The sequence below is a fragment of the Gouania willdenowi genome, assembly GCF_900634775.1.
Source record: "Gouania willdenowi chromosome 24 unlocalized genomic scaffold, fGouWil2.1 scaffold_320_arrow_ctg1, whole genome shotgun sequence".
NCBI lineage: Eukaryota > Metazoa > Chordata > Actinopteri > Blenniiformes > Gobiesocidae > Gouania > Gouania willdenowi.
In genome coordinates, this window is record NW_021144848.1 from 3,417,016 (window position 1) to 3,435,429 (window position 18,414).

Genomic DNA, 18,414 nt, shown 5'->3' on the forward strand with positions numbered 1-18,414 from the left:
GTGTGTGTGATTTATCTGGTTTAATTCTATGAGACATGAATATGATAAATTGATAAAGTTTGCACTAGACCATTTTATGAAATTATTCATTAACTGTAACATTACAGTACAAACAAATGCAACATCACACAGCTTTGAACCATGTAGCAGCTATGTAGCAAATATGAGCTGTGTCTGTCCCTGAACACCAGAGATATATGAGGCACACACACAGACAGACAGACAGACAGACAGACAGACAGACAGACAGACTGAGATTCCTTGCTTTAATAGAGATATTATTACGTCACCTAGTGGAAGTGCGTCTGATTGTCTAAACAACATGATGACCTTTCCCTAACTCCTTTAGGAAGTCTCCTAACACTTTTCCTTAACCCTGTGACATCATCCATGGGGTTAAGGAAAAATGGATAGGAAAGGAAATAGGAGGGACCATTAGGAAAGAGCCCTATTCTTTATATGTCAGTAACAAAGGATAGAACAGATCTATTCTTAATGTCTGTAATAAACAGATGTAGGCGGGGCCACATAGCAAGCCTCTGATTGGTTCTCAGTAGAAACAGAAACAAAGATGATGTGGAAAAGAAGAAAAGATGAAATGTTAATCCTTCACAAACAGCTGGAGGAAAAAAACAGCCGCAGCAGCAGTTTAGGAGAGAGCATTCATCATTTATGAGAGTGTGTGTGTGTGTGTGTGTGTGTGTGTGTGTGTGTGTGTGTGTGTTGTATTCTGTCCAATCACAGCAATGATCTGACTCAAAACGTAACACTACAGTCACTACCACTCTATAGACGGGTGTAGTGACACAGACTGTAACCAGACTAAATGGTGGTCTGTTATACACTCACACTTACACGCCTGCACTCGTAAGTGCCTAATATTATTTTCTAAGTGTTTACGTAGACGGTGCTACATAGTGAAGGTCACCTGATCACTATAGCTTCACTCAGGCCACACCTGTCTACGTGTGACTGATATATTTATGTTTGTTAGGTGTACATCCAGGTGTGGCTTTAATGTGTATGTACATTAAAGCGTCTGCATGACTTGTGCATTGTGCCCGTCTACCCATTCTAAGTCTATGGGAAATGTAGATCAGACGTGCAGGCACAGGGTACGAGTTGGTTTACACGTTCGTTGGACTGGTGCACATGATACACACACACACACACGATTTATATTAAAATATTTCACTGATCAGCTCCACTATCAGGCACAAAATAGTGGTGTATCAGTTAATCAGGTGATCATTATACCTGGTGACTCTATTGCTGATCACGGTGTAATAAATGAAGGTACAGATGAAGCACAATTTCTACCACATCAGTCACAGGATAACATGATGACCAGACTAACTGTAACACCAACAACAGGAGGAGGAGGAACACACTGTTCACTCAGCACACGCACGCTGATTGGCCCAGGACAATGACAACACAAACCACGCCCATATCCGAAGACGAAAAAGATGAAGAACTATTATTTAGGCCACAGTATATAATCATCTTAAAGATGTAAATCTTTGTTTTAATCACTAATAAAATGGTTCAAAGTGACCAAAAATGGTGCAAAAGGTGGTGAAATTAGATTTTAAAAACTACAGAAAATGGTTAAAATTCACAAAAACAGACAAAAAAACTGGTAAAAAAAATAGCTCAAAGTGTCAATATTAGAAGTTTAAACTGGAATGACAAATCATGAATGTAATTAAATTAGCCAAAAAAAATAATCATAAAATCTGGTGAAAAGAGGTTAAAAGTGACAATATTGTGTCAACATATGCAACATTAGGTGTAAAAGTGGTAGAAATGGTTTATAAGTGTTGAACATGTCTGGAAAGTGGAAAAAATGTGTAGAAAAGTCATTAAAATGTGATGTAGAAGTGTTAGAAATGGGAGAAATGTAGCAAAAATACATAAAAAAAATATGGAAAGAAAATGTGATGAAAACAGGTTAAAATATGGTGAGTTTGGTGGAGTTGCAGAAAAATGGTAAAAATAAATAAAAATGGGTTTAAATTGTAAAAAAAAAAAAAATCCCTCACAGACGCGCGCACACACACACACACACACACACACACACACACACACACACACACACACACACACACACACACACACACACACACACACACACACACACACACACACACACACACACACACACACACACACACAGACCTGTTTTTGTGTCTCTCCTCCCTCTGACACTGTAACACACTGTATATTTTTGGGTGTGTGTACGTCTCACTGAGTCAGTTACACAACAACACAACACAAATATCAAATGAATATTTCACACAACAAATGAACAAAAAACTAGTTTAACAGATAAACATCATCAAGCAGCAGCAAAACGACACAAAAATACACAAAATGACTCCTGACAAACACACACAGAGACTCAAAATGTTAAGAAAAGGAAACAAAAGCACAGTGAAAGTTCACGTCTGCACAAACTAAAACTATGAATCGACAACACAGTGTAAATAACAGTAAACCACACTGAACCGTCCTCACAGGCTGTGAAATGCAGATGTGTGAACGATTTCCTCAGTAGAAATGAAGCTGCGTTCACACACACGGACAGATGAACGGTCTCTCTCTCTGTGCTTTAACGTGTGTGCTGTGGGAGCTTTTACTGGGAGCACTGGTTTCTCCTCCTGTGTTTAAAAGCTCAGCTTTAATTACTGAGAGCGTGGGAAACGCTTTGTGTGACTGGAGGAATGGAATAAAGCAGCGTGTGTGCTGGAGGTGGAACTCATTTCCTCACTGATAGCAGAACAATACGTGTGTCTCATGTGACCAAGAATGAATCCTATCTGAGTGTGTGTGTGTGTGTGTGTGTGTGTGTGTGTGTGTGTGTGTGTGTGTTGGAAACAGTTTTTAATTCTTCTGTTTTGTGGAGCACAAAGTTCCCTCATCGTCCTAATGGGTGTGTCTGTGGGGGGCGTGGCCTGAGGGACTAGGAGGCGGAGCACACCTGAAGATGATCGTCTGATTGGAACACACACACACACACACACACAGGAGAAGTAACGTAACGAAAATATGACAATAAGTAACACAACAATAACACAAAGCAGCAACACAGCAGGATAAAAACAGGATAAGTGGTAAAAAAGGTTTAAAGTGTGAATTTTGGAATAATACTTTTAAACTGGAGAATAATGGGTGTGACAAATAGTGAATGTGGTTCATTTGGCAAAAATAATCATGAAATCTGGTGAAAAGAGGCTAAAAGTGACAATAATGGGTCATTATATGTGACATTAGGTGTAAAAGTGGTAGAAATGGTTTATAAGTGATGAATATGTCTGGAAAGTGAAATAAATGTGCAGAAAAGTCATTAAAATGTGATGTAGAAGTGTCAGAAATTGGAGAAATGTAACAAAAAAACACATTAAAAGGAGCAAAAATATGGCAAGAAAAAGTGATGAAAATATGTTAAAATATGGTGAGTTTGGTGGAGTTGCAGAAAAAGCATAAAAATAAGCAAAATGGCTCAAATTGATCAAAAATATTTATTCTTAGTTTGTTGAAGGCATCTGGGAACCCCTCCCACAGTGTCTCACGACCCCAAATGGAGTCCTGACCCCAAGGCTGAGAACCCCTGAATTAATCAATAATGCAGAAGATTAGAACCTTGTAATATTTATTAGATTATAAATATTATAAATCAGCATTGAGACGCTTCAATAGTATTTAATGGTGTTTAAATATTTATATAAATTAACTTAGTCATTAATGAATGAAAGGTGTTTCATCTTTTGAATAATTAAAGTTTTCTGTCAATCATGTTGATTAATTAATTAATAATTAATTTAATTAAAGTTATTTGTGGAGCTCCAGCCGTAGGGTGAACTTGTCTGTCCTCTACCCGCCTCTGAGCGCCTCTGCCCGGCCTCACCTGTCCCCCGGGGGTCGCTCCTCCTCCTCCGGCTGCGGGTCCGAGCTCGGGCGGCCTCCGACGGCTGAGCAGCAGCAGGTAAACGAGCGCTCCCAGCCACAGCAGGAGCGCGGCCAGGGCGGACAGCCTCCGACAGGGGCGCTTCATTCTCCGCTCGGGACCGACCGGCGGTTCGCGCCCCGTCACGTCCCGTCCGTCACATCCCCGCGGGTCCGAGGTCCCGGTGCCAGAAGAAGCCACCGAACCACCGCGTCCACGCTCCTCCGTGCGCGTGTGCGTGTAGCACCACGCGGTCCGTGCTCCTCTCAGCGTGCGTGAGTCGCTGCTCCTCGCGCTGCCTCCGAGGCACGAGCACGCCTTCGTCTCTCTGACAGCCGCGTGCGCCCGCCTGCGTGTACGTGTGCACGTGCGTGTGCGGGACGGAACCCCCCCGTGTGTGCACGCGAGAGCTCCACCTGACGGTCACCTGCTGAGGAGCATCAGCCCGGTCCGTGAACGCACCACCGCAGCTTTTTACACAAAGTTCTGCAAAAATAACGTTTTCACACATTTATATGTATATATATATGTATATATATATATATATATATATATATATATATATATTTGTGAGGCTTTGATTTTAATACAAATTCATTTTTAAAAAAAACAACCTTTATTAATAATTAATATTAATCTCATCTCTTCTTAAACTAAATCCAATAAATAAAGTAGATAAAACTGAATCTGTGAATAAAAATAAAGCCAAATAATTAAATATTAAACTTTCATCATATAAATCTTTATAAAACAGTGACAGAAACATAAAGTAACATGTTCTACTACTGCCTCCTGCTGGTTAAGAACAGAACTGCACTGTAACGATGATAAAATACACAAAATGACTTACAAAATCAAAACGAAAAGGTACAAATTGTCTACAAAAACACGTAAATCTACAATGAGTTGTCGCTCGATCAAGCTGTGAAATGTAAACGTTTATTTTTTCATCAGTAGAAATAATAACTGGGTTTTGTTTAAAGCCTGAATTATTGAAAGAACAGAAACAAACTTTATTAATAACATCTTTGGTTCTCAAACTAAATCTAAAAAACAAAGTAGATAAAACTGAACCTGTGACTAAAAATAAAGCCAAAGCATTAAAGTAAAAAAAATTAAAAATACTTTCATTATATAAATCTTTATAAAAGTAACAGAAAAAAGTATTCTGATATTTCTGCCCCCTGCTGGTTAGGAACAGAACTGCACTGTAACGCTCAAGGTGCGCGATATATATAATAATAATAAATAAATAAGAGTTGGGGGCCGGGCTTGATGTTCCAGGAGCCAATCAGAAGTCAGAAATCAGAAAAAGTGGTAAGAATGGTTCAAAGTTCAATATTGGAATAATTAGTTTAAACTGGCAAATAATGGGAGTGACAAATGGTGAATGTGGTTAAATTGGCAAAAATGTTCATGAAATATGGTGAAAAGAGGTTAAAAGTGTCAATAATGGGTCAACATATGTGACATTAGGTGTAAATATGGTGAAAAGGGTTTATAAGTGCTGAACATGTCTGGAAAGTGGAAAAATGTGTAGAAAAGTCATTAAAATGTGATGTAGAAGTGTCAGAAATGTAGCAAAAAAATATATTAAAAGGAGCAAAAATATGGCAAGAAAAAGTGATGAAAATATGTTAAGTTTGGTGGAGTTGTAGAAATGGACTGAAAAAAAATAAATATTTGTAGTTTCTTGAAAGCATCTGTTGACCCCCTCCCAGTGTCTTGCGACCCCAAATTGGGCACTGATCCCAAGGTTGAGAACCCCTACTTTAGCTTAGTTGGTTCTTTCCACCTGATTCTGGATCAGTGACACGTGTTAGCGCTGATGTAGCGGTTAGCGTACAAACAAACAAACAAACAAACTCTTAAATCACTTTATTTCGTTTCCCTCAGACAAACAGAGAAAGTCGTTGGTGTCAGAGGTCAGAGATGTTCCTGATGCTCAGAGGAACACCTGCACACACAGGGTTAGCAATTAGCATAGTTTAGCTTCAGAACAGCTGGAGGAAGGAAGGTGGACTGAATCAGGCACAAAGGAAACAAACATCATCACCAGGTAACCCAACGACCACGTGGCCCACAACACTGTGAGAGTGGGAGGATTGGTGGGACAAACACAAACAAGTCCAAGGCTTCAGAAGAAGTGCTCACCAAAAAAAAGTCTACGGTGTATCAATTCAACTGGTGATCATTATAGTTGGTGACCCATCATGTCCAGTCTTACATTGGTGATCTTTACGCTGAGGGGTTAAAAAGTGCTACAAAGAAATGACGTGAAGAACTAAATAATAAAGATGTAACGGTTCGACTGATGAGCGTGTCATCTGGTGGCCACTTCCAGACACGTTGAGTGTAGTGGTTAAACTTGTGATCCAGTCATCTTGTGCTGTGGTTTCACAAACGAGTGAATGCATTAAAGCGTCACCAGACACAACGATGACCAGCTGAACCGATACACCCACAGGTAACGTGAGCTTTGTGCTTTTTATTCCCCTCTATAATAACAGATGCTAACGCTAGCACCAGTTTGACTGGTGACCATGTTATCTGGTGAACATTTTGATTGTAAACACTGGCTGTTTTGTCACCAGTTACAATGATCACCATTTGAAATGATACACCCCACGGAGTACGTATCCTCTAAGTGTAGAAAATAAATCCTGTTTTTAAGATTTCATGTTTTTGTTTCATCAAAGTCAGGATTGAGGAGCTGCTGTCGGAGCCACGCCCACTTTTCAGCAACACGGGATCATAAAGAAGAACAAGAAACAAAACCAGACGTCAACAACCTTTAGTCTCCTCAGAGCCACTGACCAATCAGCAGCCTCACAGACGTACACATCGTTAACACATTCTTAGTGTAGAGAAAAATGATGTCTGAGCGCTGCTGGGTGATGTTTATCATCCTCATCGTCAATCAACTACAAACACTGATAACACTTTCTGTCATTGACCTTCATCCCTGCCACATTTACTGAAGAAGACCAGTATAGACCAGTATAGACCAGTATAGACCAGTATAGACCAGTATAAACTAGTATAAACCAGTATAAACCAGTATAAACTAGTATAAACTAGTATAAACCAGTATAAACTAGTATAAACCAGTATAAACTAGTATAAACCAGTATAAACTAGTGTAAACCAGTGTAACAAGTAAAAACTAGTATTACCAGTATAAACCAATATAAACCAGTAAAAAACAGTAAAAACTAGTAAACCAGTATGAACTGGTATAAACCAGTACATCACTGCTGTTCTGCTCATACTGGTGTCCATGTTAACTGATGACCATACAGTGAGTGACCAGTTAACACGACCACCAGCTGTTGTAGAACACCAGTGCAGTCTAACTAGTCAGTACTCAGCGGTCTGCGCGTCCCTGAGGGGGCGGGGCTTCCTGCTGCTCTAACCACACCCCCACTGTGTGAGGTGAGTGAGGGATTGGTTGCTGACCCTCAAAGGAGGAGCCTGAGGGGCGGAGCCTGGTCTACAGAGGAAGTGAAGGAACACAAAAGAAGTGCATCATTGGGACATTTTGGCGCCGACGCGTTCACAGTTCAGACCAGTTTGAACATGTGTGGAGAAACCAGTCAGAGACGCTCAGTAGGAGGAGCTTAAGGAGAGCTGGACCAACCGGTGTGAAGGAAAGGGGCGTCAACCTGAGGACCCACAGAGGTCAGCCTGGGGCGTGTGCGGCGCCTTCCTGACGCTGAGGTTAAGGCTGTGTGTGTGTGTGTGTGTGTGTGTGTGTTCTAGTTCAGATCCTATTGGAGGATCAGGAACACTCCTCTCCGATTCGCTGACAGGAGCGTCCCAGCTTCCTGTCCATCTTGACCATCTTGAGGACGGCGTCCTCCCGTCCTCGGCCCAGGTGATCAAAGGGACAGTCGTGTTGCTCGGGGAGACGGTGCAGCATGCAGAACACGTAGCCTGAAGGAACACAGGAAGTGATCAAAGGGTTCAGACACTTTTCAAAATAAAACAAGAAAAAATATTCTCTTCAGAACAAAAAATTAAATGCAGTTTAAAATTGTTTTAGAAACTGAAAAAGAGAAGAAAAAAATTAAAAACACAAAGTAGTATTTTAAAATCAAATAAAAAAACAAAATAATAGTACCAATGTATCTAATGTAATGCTACTAATGTAACTAATGTAACTAACGCTACTCAAAAAACTGTTTAACGGATGCTGAGAAAAGTAAGTGCAACATTTGATGAACAGTGTGATGATGTGCAGTTGTGTTATTTTTGTTGTTTTTGTTATTGTTGTTGTTGTTGTTGTTATTGTTGTTGTTATTGTTATTGTTGTGTCTCACCACAGCGACATGATCCCAGTTCCTGCTGAACCAGCTCCAGTTTGGTTTGACAGCGGTAACAGCGCCGCCGTTTTTTTTGTTTGGCAGTGGGGGGGTTCTCCTCTCCTCCCACCTCACCGTCGTCCTCGTCTGTGCGAGAGCGTTTCTCCGGCGTGTCCTCGCCCTCCGACGTACCGGACTCTCTGGGACGTTTGGTTGGAGTGCAGAGAGACGTCTGCACCGTCTCCGTGAGTGACAAACCTGTAGGGGGCAGAGGAGGTGACTCGGATCAGTTAGAGATGACTCGGATCGTTAGAGATGACTCGGATGATTCAGATCCTTTAGTGATGATTCAGATCGTTTAGGGATGACTCGGATGATTCAGATCGTTTAGGGATGACTCGGATGATTCAGATCCTTTAGGGATGACTCGGATGATTCAGATCGTTTAGGGATGACTCGGATGATTCAGATCCTTTAGTGATGACTCAGATCGTTTAGTGATGACTCACCAGTGCTGGTGCTGGTCCGATCTTCTCTTCCTTCAGCCAAGGGCGGGTCATCAGAGCCAGGGGGCGGAGACAAAGACAGGGATTGGCTGCTAGCGCTGCTGCTCTCGCTGCTGAAGGCTGCTGATTGGCTGCTGCTGGACGTAGACGAGCAGTCATCCTCAGGTGGTTTCTTCTGCACGTCTGAAATGTGCGCCACAGAGATCAACACTGAAAACTTCTAAGTCTGATTTAAACTAACTCTGATGATCCTGATTTAACAATCTTAGCCTGGTTAAACTCAGCTCAGTATTTTCTTTGTTAACCAGGCTTCATTTATTCAAAAGCCGAACTTAACCTGGTTCACCTCAACTTCTCTCTATTTTAACTTCCTTCACTTAGTCAGGTTTAGTTTATCTTAGCTCCTTCTAACTTGGCTCAAGTTAACCTGACTCGACTTGGCTTGACTCGTGTTAACTCGGCTCACTTTAACTCTGGAAACTTGCTTTGATTTATTTTAGCCTTAATCAGATCCAATAAGCTTGACTTAAGTAAACTAACTCAAACCAGAGACAAAAAACCTACCAGCAAAACATTTGGAGCAAAGGTTCATGGTTTTACTGGATCTGAAGAGAGAAGAACAGCAGCATGTTAACAACAACAGATCTATTAATCCGTGTACCTTTCCTTCTTCGGTTATTTCATTTGAAAACCAAATTAAAAAAACAGAAAAAACAGATTGTTTTTCTGTTTTAAAATTAAATCTGGTTCTGTTTGTGGGACATTTGGATATGTACGGGAAACTAGGATGAGATCTTCATGTTTTAATCACACAGATGGACTTTAATTCTGCTAAGTTTAATAAAAAATGATCTTGTATCATGTTGTCCATCTCACACTGATGGCAGAGGTGTCATACTGTATGTGTGTCAATGTTTCGTTAAAGAGTTATTGATGCTGGAAGTCTGAATCTGTGAATATCTGTCAACTTTAACAAAGTGTTACGGTCCATATAGTATCCAGATAATCTGGTGACTTTTGCTCCCGGTCCGGACATAAAAAGAAGCAATGCATGGTCAAATTACTGGTGAATTGAAACGTTAATACATAAATAAATCAAAACCAAAAAATGGATGCTACGTAAAACATGCATATGATATGGGGAACCAGAGGTGGTGTAATGAAACTACTAGTGTTCCTTGTTTCTTGTGATCAACTTCCGTGTGTGTTAAAACTGAGTTTTTGGTCACGTTTTTAACATATATAATGATAAAGTTTATTGTTTACTTACTGCAGAATGAGACAACAAAGTTTCTACACAATACAAGTGATGAACTGAGCTCCTCTTCTGCAGCAGCTGTGAGCATGCATGTGAGTGAGACGGAGCACAGAGGAGAGGGGGGAGGGGGGTAAAGGCGGAGCCATCGAGGAGGCTATATTCAAAATCATGCTAGTTTTTGAAAATCGCCAACCCTACCTTTAACAACGTGCAACAAAACATAAATGTGAGCAGCTTTTTTACGAGCTGAAACATTCACAGACTGAATGAAAACATGAGCTGGACCAGAAAACTAAGGATGTCCCGATCCAATCATGTGAACGGAATACGGGTCCGAATTTCAGAGTCAATCGGAATCGAACGTCATCTCCCAATCAGGACTCGGATATATATGTATATTTATTATCATTATAGAGGTGGGCGGTATACCAGTTCATACCAAATACCGCTATATATTTTCATTATGATATACTGTACATTTTTAATATTCTGCCGTACCAGTATATTGATTACACAATGTTCAGAACGCTACGCTGCGCCGTGACGGACCAGAGCCTTTTCACCGTAGGTAAACAGTAGCGCTCTGCTTACCATCATTCACAAGAATGAACTTTCATCAGCAACTTCATCCACAATAGATCACATACATATTTCCATAACTACAAACTTACACGCATTAACAACATGCTGCACACACAGTACATCTCATTAATGTTTGTTCGTCTCCCCCTTGTCCGTCCTCCTCTCTTTGTTATGAGCTCTCTTTATTTTATTCTTTGATTTTATGATTTTATTATTGAATATGTATCCTGCATTTTTATTCAATATTTAGTAGATTAGCATCCTTCTAGATTAGTGATTTCACTTTATTACGTATAATCCTCACTTTTATTAGCCTAGAAATGCATTTTATCATGATTTAATTATCCCATTTCAATTGATATTTTGACTGTATTAATTGTTGACTTTTGAATAAAAGGTTAAACATAATATTTGATTCCTCTGATTCATTAAAGCTGTGATGATGGTGTAGATGTCTGGTAGAATTCACTTTTCCCTGGTTTCACATTGATGAGTTTAGTCTAAAAACTTAGACATATTTCTCCTGTTAAAAGGAGTGGCACCCCGCAAATTTGAAGTAATATTAATAATCATAATTAATATTCTCAGTTATATAACCCATTAATAATAACTCATCTCATCTTCCTACAGCAGCCTTAAGTATTTGGCCGATATCGATCTGATATGTTATCAGCACAAATCATACATACTTTTATTACTTTGTAGTGTGGGATGTTAGAAATGGCTTGATCAAGTGATGTTACTCAAATAAAGAACAATAGTCAACAATTCAAGTTCACTTCAGTAATTTTTTACTGTCAGTATACGGTGGGAACAACTGAGGACGGGGCCAAAAACAACAAACTTATTGGACCGATACAGAAATAACATTTTTCTATTCTCTATTACGTTTTTTGAACTAGTACGTCACAGTATTTGCAGCAGAACTGCCAAATTAGTCCATCAACTCCAGGTCCAACACTTCGAGCAATCCGCCATTTTTATTTCTCGCTTTTATTTTGTAGTCCAAGCTCAAGGATGCCGAAGTTACGAGAGGATAAGTCAAAATGTTGGGTTGTTGGATGTAGTAACCCACACGCTTCATTACACCGTCTCCCATCATCAGAACCTTTTCAAAGTGTCTGGTTGAGTTTTATTTTTTATAGAAATGTACCACATCTGTGGATAAGGTCATTTTTGTGTGTGTGAAGCACTTCAATGATGACTGCTTCATCAACCTCCACCAGTGTAAAGAAGGATTTACAGAAAGACTTTGTCTGATTGAGGGTTCAATTCCTTCCATCTTTGGAGACGATGAACAGAGCACTTCGGTAAGCTGTAAATAACGCTAAAAAGTGTGATGATAAGACGTCCCTGTCATTGTTTTGTTAGCATTAGCAGTTGCACCGTCTTCATATGTTAGCGCTGTGTGCTCGTTTTAGATCCTTGATGATATGGCCTACGTGATTTAATTTAAGTCTAAAGTTTTCATTAGTCATTTCATTTTGACGTTTTTGTCTTTGAAAAGACTATTAAAATGCATTTCGTGACGTTAGCTTGGCGCTAGCGTTAGCTCGGTGCTTGTGTTAGCTCACTTGTTAGGGTTCTGCAGGTTCATCATCTTCATTTTCATCTCGCTCCACTGGGTCAGACTCTGGCTGGAACATGTAAGGCTGGATGGACAAGTCTAACGTTGTTGACATTTTGTAAATAACCTCTGAATAAAAAGTTTCTGCGCCGCTACATAGCCATATCTCTTCTATCAAACTACAAAAATGGCCGAGCAGGGTGGAGTTGAACCGAGTGTCACCTGAAGAGGGGGCGGGGTATGAAGTGTCTCATTTGCATTTAAAGAGACAGCACCAAAACGAGTTGCTCTCAAAAGCACATCAGAAAAGGGGTAGAAAAGGGGTGGAGCTATAATAATGAGGAATTCAGACCCAAGCATTGCAGTTCCGCTTTATATAGACCACAACTGTATGATTTATATGTAAAAAGGAACCATTTAAAACCATGATATGTCCCCTTCAAGAGTTCAGTTCCTAAAAGCTCATTACAGGCCTTACTTTACAGCTCTGTGGTGCTTTTATTTTCTTATTTGTTAACATGCCTGTTGGGTATTTTAAGATGAGGCACTATTCATTTTTATAATAGACATTTTAATTTAATATTTAATCTTGTACTAAAGTCAAACGTGAATTTTCTTTTAATGTATTGCTTGATTATTAAGCTACATCACAGAAGTGTTCTGTTTAGGGTTGAATGTTAAAATAAGGTGAATAAAATAAATAAAGGACATCCTGGATCTGTTTTTTGCTCAATCTTTTTAATGTATTATAGAAGTATCGGATCGAGACTCGGTATCGGCCAATTCTCAAAATCAAAGGCTTCGGAGGCTAAAAAACCTGATCAGGACATTCCTATGGAAAACTGCTGAAATAAATCCTGGGGAGGGAAACCAGGTGTAGTGAACACACAAACAGAAAAAGTTTTTTTTTCTTTAAAAAAACACAAAAAACATAAAAACGCTGCTTATCTGGTTTTTGGTTGTTTTTTTTTCTGTTTGGGTTTTAAATCTTTAAAATAACCACACTGTTTATTTGTTAATTTGATTTGGTTTTAAAATGGAATAACCAAAGAACAAAAGGTACATGGATTTCTATTCTATATAGCTCTATGTTAGAGGACAGGAACAGATCTATTCTATATAGCTCTATGATAAAAGACAGGAACAGTTCTATTCTATAGAGCTCTATGTTAGAGGACAGGAACAGAAACTACTAATGTAACAATTAACTAATGTCACTAACACTAATGTAACTAGTGTTAGTGACGTTCCTTCTGAGCTGTATATCAGGGGTTAGCTTCCTGACGAGGAACTCATAACCCAACTGTAACTAGTGTAGTGTAACTAACGTTACTAATGTAATGAGTGATGTTCCAGCTGAGCTGTACATCAGGGATTAGCTTCCTCACGTGTAAATAATAATGATCGACCGATTCATCGGCCAGCCGATTTTTGCGTGTTTTACGTGTATCAGCATCGGCAGATGCGCGCGGCTGGGTTCACTGATCTACTTTATATACGGAGCGGCTGCCACAGGCTGCTCATGTTGCTGGAGAGTCTGCAGAGTGCATAGCCCCTCCCCCCACTAGCAGAGCATGAAGGAAGCTCTTCAACCCCAACGGCAAGTTTCAAACTTTCAAAGCATCTTTTAACTGTTTAACTTAGCTGGTGTTCTGTGTTGTTGTTACAGTTGTATTTAACGAGCAGCTGGCTGGAGGTTTGGTGCTTGTGTGTGTGTGTTTATCTCTCCCTCCCACCCTGCTTCTCACTGAATAGAAACATTACAGCGATGAGAGATCTGAGCTAAAGAGTTTTTAAACCATTGAGAAGCAGTCTAACCCTAGTGTAATGTAACTAACGATACAAATGTAACTAGTGATGTTCCAGCTGAGCTGTACATCAGAGGTTAGCAGGGTGCAAACTACGGGGGAGCCAGGGTCTCAGCCCCCCTTAATAAGACATGAGCTCCCCTGGAAACATGATTTGTGAAATTTTAGGGGGGTCACTTAAATATTGTTTTTCCTATGTATTTCCTTTATCTTACTATTTTTTGTATTATTATAATCATGGATCATGTGTAGAATTAGGCTATTTTTAATGTATGATTTGCCCATCACTATTTCACTTTAATAAAGAAGCCGGCCTGCATGCAGTTCTTGTCCTCACCATTTAAGCGTGGGGGCGCTATGCCTTAAACGTCACTTCAAAGCTGATATCTGGAGTTTCTGAGAAATCTATGTTTATGTATGATTTTTTTGAAATGCGAAAAAAGCCCTAACTAGTCTTTTACTATGGTCTACTGCTGGGGGTCATTCATATACATCAGTGGTTCCCAACCTTTGTTGTCTTGTGTACCCCTTTAGCCTTTTTGTCATACCATGAGTACCCCCTCACTCATACGTGTTCATGATTCTCCAAAAGTAGAACATAACACAACGGAATATTTAAGTCATTTTATTTCATCTTCTTAAATTGAACAATTAATATTTAGGCATTATCTTCTTATTTAACTCAAATTAAACATAAAATTACGTTGCTTTTAAGGCAATAAAAATGATAAATATAAGAATTTATATTATAGTAACATTTGTATTATTAATACGAATATATTATGATCATATTGTCATTAAAGAAAAATAATAAAGTTGAAATTAGAATATAAATAACAGGTAAATATAATTTTGGCTCAAACCTGACCCATAGACATATTAATGTGACCTTGTTATGTTACGCGTTGCGCATAGAGAAAAGTAGAGGCGTGGCTTCTAGTAGATTGGGAGAGACAGTGGGAGGAAGTGAAGCTGTTTAGGGCGGGACATTGAGATGTTTCGCAGAATTTCCAGATATCAGCTTTAAGTCAGACATTGGAAATGGAAAAAGACCACGCTGGACCATTTGTGCTTGAGCAGTCTGTGATTCCTGAATAAGAACTTCTAGCCAAGTACGGACACTTAGTAAAAAACTCGGTGAGTCAGCTAGAAAGGCAGTGGATGAGTTCCACGACTGTAAGTTGCAAAATAAACCACCAGGAAAAACATTGGAAACGCTTTGTACAGCAAGTAGAAAATATAGTATCTCATCAGAGTGTGAGAGGGGGTTTTCTGCCGTCAATGGCACTGACAGCAAAACCCGTAATAGACTGCGCAAAAACAGCCTCTCATCGCTTTTTTTGTGGATCTTAATTGACCCCCATTAGAGAAATTTGACCGAACCCCCTTCATCACATTCTGGTTTAAATCAGGTCCTCACCTATCCACATCATGGGCTTCTGGACCAACAGCAAAGGTAGTTGATCCCAGGCCTGTGTGGTCACTTCTGTTTGAAGGTTAGCGCTAATCTGTACGCCTTTAAACTGTATTATTAACTGTTAGCACTGTGTTGTGGGTTATGCATTAAATACTGCAGATTTTTATCATGATTGCGGACATTATTACATTAGCGGGAGTAACACAGCCTGGCTGATTTTTAAAAAATGTTTTATTATGATGGGTCATGTTTTGTCATTGGTTGGTTTGTTGATTCGCGTTATAGTATTTCAGAGGTTATTATGCACATGCTGATGTGGACTCGATTCCTTGTAGACAGGCGGACATGTTTTGGTTTAGATTTAGATTTGATGAAGCTTTGATGCATGTGTGGAGGTTGGATGTGATAGGTGGTCACATGTGCTGACATAAGGCAAGCAGACGTACAGCCTTGTAATAATGGATGTGTTTTTTTCAAAGCCTGGTTTATGCTTGACGGGCGCAGGACGTTGCGAGGTGCGCGCACCAAAAATGACGTCACTGCGCACCCCTCTGAGGCACGTGCGGAGTGCGCCCCCCAAGCAGCCGTGGTATAGTTCGCACACTGGGGGTGAGCTTCCTCATGTGTAACTAACCCTAGTGAAATGTAACTAATGCTACAAATGTAACTAATAGGGATGTAACGATTAATCATAAGGCAGTTAAAAATCGATTCATAGGTATCACGGTTCACATCGATACTGTGAAAATTGAATAGCAGTACTTTTATTATAGAGCAGAGGGCGCGAGATATCCTTCTCTTGTCCAGAAGTGTTGGCGGGGGGCGGAATCTGCTACTACTTTCTTTCTGGCCGCCTTCTACTCTTAAACATATTCATAAATGATTCCTTACCCCCTTAGCACCAAAATAATACCTGTAATATTACATGCATATCTGTAAAAGTCACTATTTTTTATTAGCTCTGTCTGCTAGCATAGCATCTCTTCTTCACTGCAAGAATATCTGCATGCCAACCGACCACTGGGATACCAGCGCCTTCTGCTGGTCCAAACAAATATCTGACCTAAACACAGAAAAAAAAAACAAAGTCTGCACTAAGTCCAATTGTTAAGGCACAAAATACATTTTCAGTTGCACTTTTAAAAAGAAAAAGAACTATTATGTAGTTTTGCATTGTTTACTGTAGAATCAGAATTTAAATCAATTTAAATTAATATGCTTTTTCTTCATTTGTATTATTACTTTACTTATTTAATTCAAGATTTATTTTTAGTTAAAATGCATTGTTTTGAATAGTTAATCAAGGGATTCTTTTGACATGAAAAATAAAAGGAAAATAGTACAGTACCCCCCCCCCCCCCAAAGAAAAAATAAAATAAAATAAAGGAATATTTTTCAGTCATCATTTGCTTACAGTCCAATTTTGTAAAATAAATCGTGAGAGAATCGTATCGTGAAATCAGTATCGTGAATTGAATCGTATCGGGAGTTGAGTGAATGTTACATCACTAGTAACTAATGTAACTAGTGATGTTCCTGCTGTGCTATATTATCAGGGGTTAGCTTCTTCATGTATAACTAGTAATAATACTGTAATGTAACTAATGTTACTAATGTTACTAATGTAACTAGTGATGTTCCTGCTGAGCTATATATCAGGGGTTAGCTTCCTCATGTATAACTAGTAATAATACTGTAATGTAACTAATGTTACTAATGTTACTAATGTAACTAGTGATGTTCCTGCTGAGCTATATATCAGGGGTTAGCTTCCTCGTGTATAACTAGTAATAATACTGTAATGTAACTAATGTTACTAATGTTACTAATGTAACTAGTGATGTTCCTGCTGAGCTATATATCAGGGGTTAGCTTCCTCATGTATAACTAGTAATAATACTGTAATGTAACTAATGTAACTAGTGATGTTCCTGCTGTGCTATATATCAGGGGTTAGCTTCCTCATGTATAACTAGTAATAATACTGTAATGTAACTAATGTAACTAGTGATGTTCCTGCTGAGCTATATATCAGGGGTTAGCTTCCCCACCCCCCACCCGGGCCTGTCGGGGCTCCACAACAACAACAGTGGCTGCGACCCGGTGGTTACCGGCGGTTACCGGTGGTTACCGGTGTCCTCCAGGCTTCAGCAGTTCGTGGTGTCCGTGTGTGAGGAGGAATGTGTGGAACTCACCCCCAGAACCCACAGGGACATCGCGGCGGCGGAAGGCTCGGCGCTTCGCTGCGTTCACTGGTGTCTCCCATGACTTTCACCGATTAAACACCGGATTAAAGGAACGCAGAGCGGGCACAGGGCAGAGTCCGGGGCCTGTGCCGAGGAAAAACCATCCGGGGACCGGCAACGTCCCCAATACACACCGGGAATCCCGTTTTCTAGTCGCTTTCAAAAGGCCGAGCAGAGCCGAGGCCGAACCCGTTCCGACAATTAACGGAAACAGGCGAACGCCCAGCTGATTGTTCGGATGTTTCCGTGACCACAGAAACGTCAATCAGCGGAACGCTCGGCTGTTTCCGTACAGCCGTCGAACCGGAAATGATCGAACGATGACGTCTCCGTAAAATATAACAATATACTAATTTCGGGCTTTTTAAAAATATAAAAATATATTTTTTCTATTTTGTATAGATTGCTGATTTTGTTATACTATTTATTATAATTTATTAAAAAAAATTTTAACGTTCTTTATCTTGCCCGAATTACAAAATTCATCTTAATTCACATTTAATGAGGCTTTTCCATTTCATTTGTGTACACTGTTTTTTTTATTTTTTTTATAATTTTACACGAAACAAAACAACTCGTTAAATTTTCAAAATAAGTGTTACTAACAGCAATTTTCCTTTTATTATGATTTTTTGGCATCTTGTATTCAATCCTTTTAAAGCAAACGGGAGACTCTAGATTTATTTCGGTTTTCACACAATTTAATTTGTTTTTAATTTAAATTGTTTCTTCATTTATTGTTAAATATAATGTAACCTATTATTATCTTTATATTTG

The 18,414-nt window shown here is 39.5% G+C and overlaps 2 protein-coding genes across 4 annotated transcripts in view; both read right to left on the bottom strand.

The window, feature by feature from the left end:
* LOC114458288 (polypeptide N-acetylgalactosaminyltransferase 14-like) overlaps positions 1-4,305 on the bottom strand; it is a 78,258-nt gene extending 73,953 nt beyond the window's left edge. The window contains 1 exon segment of the mRNA XM_028440684.1: positions 3,911-4,305. Within this exon segment, the coding sequence (XP_028296485.1) occupies positions 3,911-4,057 (147 nt within the window). The 5' untranslated portion in view covers positions 4,058-4,305.
* A 1,507-nt stretch (positions 4,306-5,812) lies between these two features.
* On the bottom strand, positions 5,813-17,929 carry LOC114458289 (AN1-type zinc finger protein 3-like). 3 transcript variants are annotated; one of them, XM_028440687.1, is made up of 6 exons: positions 17,587-17,929; positions 16,410-16,454; positions 9,324-9,364; positions 8,763-8,942; positions 8,272-8,511; positions 5,813-7,885 (listed from the first exon to the last, which is right to left on the bottom strand). In XM_028440687.1, exons 3-6 carry the CDS (start codon positions 9,349-9,351, stop codon positions 7,731-7,733), a joined length of 603 nt encoding a protein of 200 aa, XP_028296488.1. In that variant the 5' UTR covers positions 9,352-9,364; positions 16,410-16,454; positions 17,587-17,929; the 3' UTR covers positions 5,813-7,730. The 3 variants fall into 3 exon arrangements, with proteins under 3 accessions (XP_028296488.1, XP_028296486.1, XP_028296487.1); XM_028440685.1 differs by lacking the exon at positions 16,410-16,454; XM_028440686.1 differs by lacking the exons at positions 16,410-16,454; positions 17,587-17,929 and adding an exon at positions 12,174-12,225.
* Positions 17,930-18,414: the final 485 nt, after the last annotated feature.

What these genes read in the sequence shown, in the direction of transcription:
- LOC114458289 (XM_028440685.1), bottom strand. Translation starts at nt 17,657, where the DNA reads ATGGGAGACACCAGTGAACGCAGCGAAGCGCCGAGCCTTCCGCCGCCG. An exon ending in TTGCTCCAAATGTTTTGCTG is followed by an intron (nt 8,943 to 9,323) that starts GTAGGTTTTTTG and finishes CGCACATTTCAG; the next exon opens with ACGTGCAGAAGAAACCACCT. An exon ending in TCGGACCAGCACCAGCACTG is followed by an intron (nt 8,512 to 8,762) that starts GTGAGTCATCAC and finishes TGCCCCCTACAG; the next exon opens with GTTTGTCACTCACGGAGACG.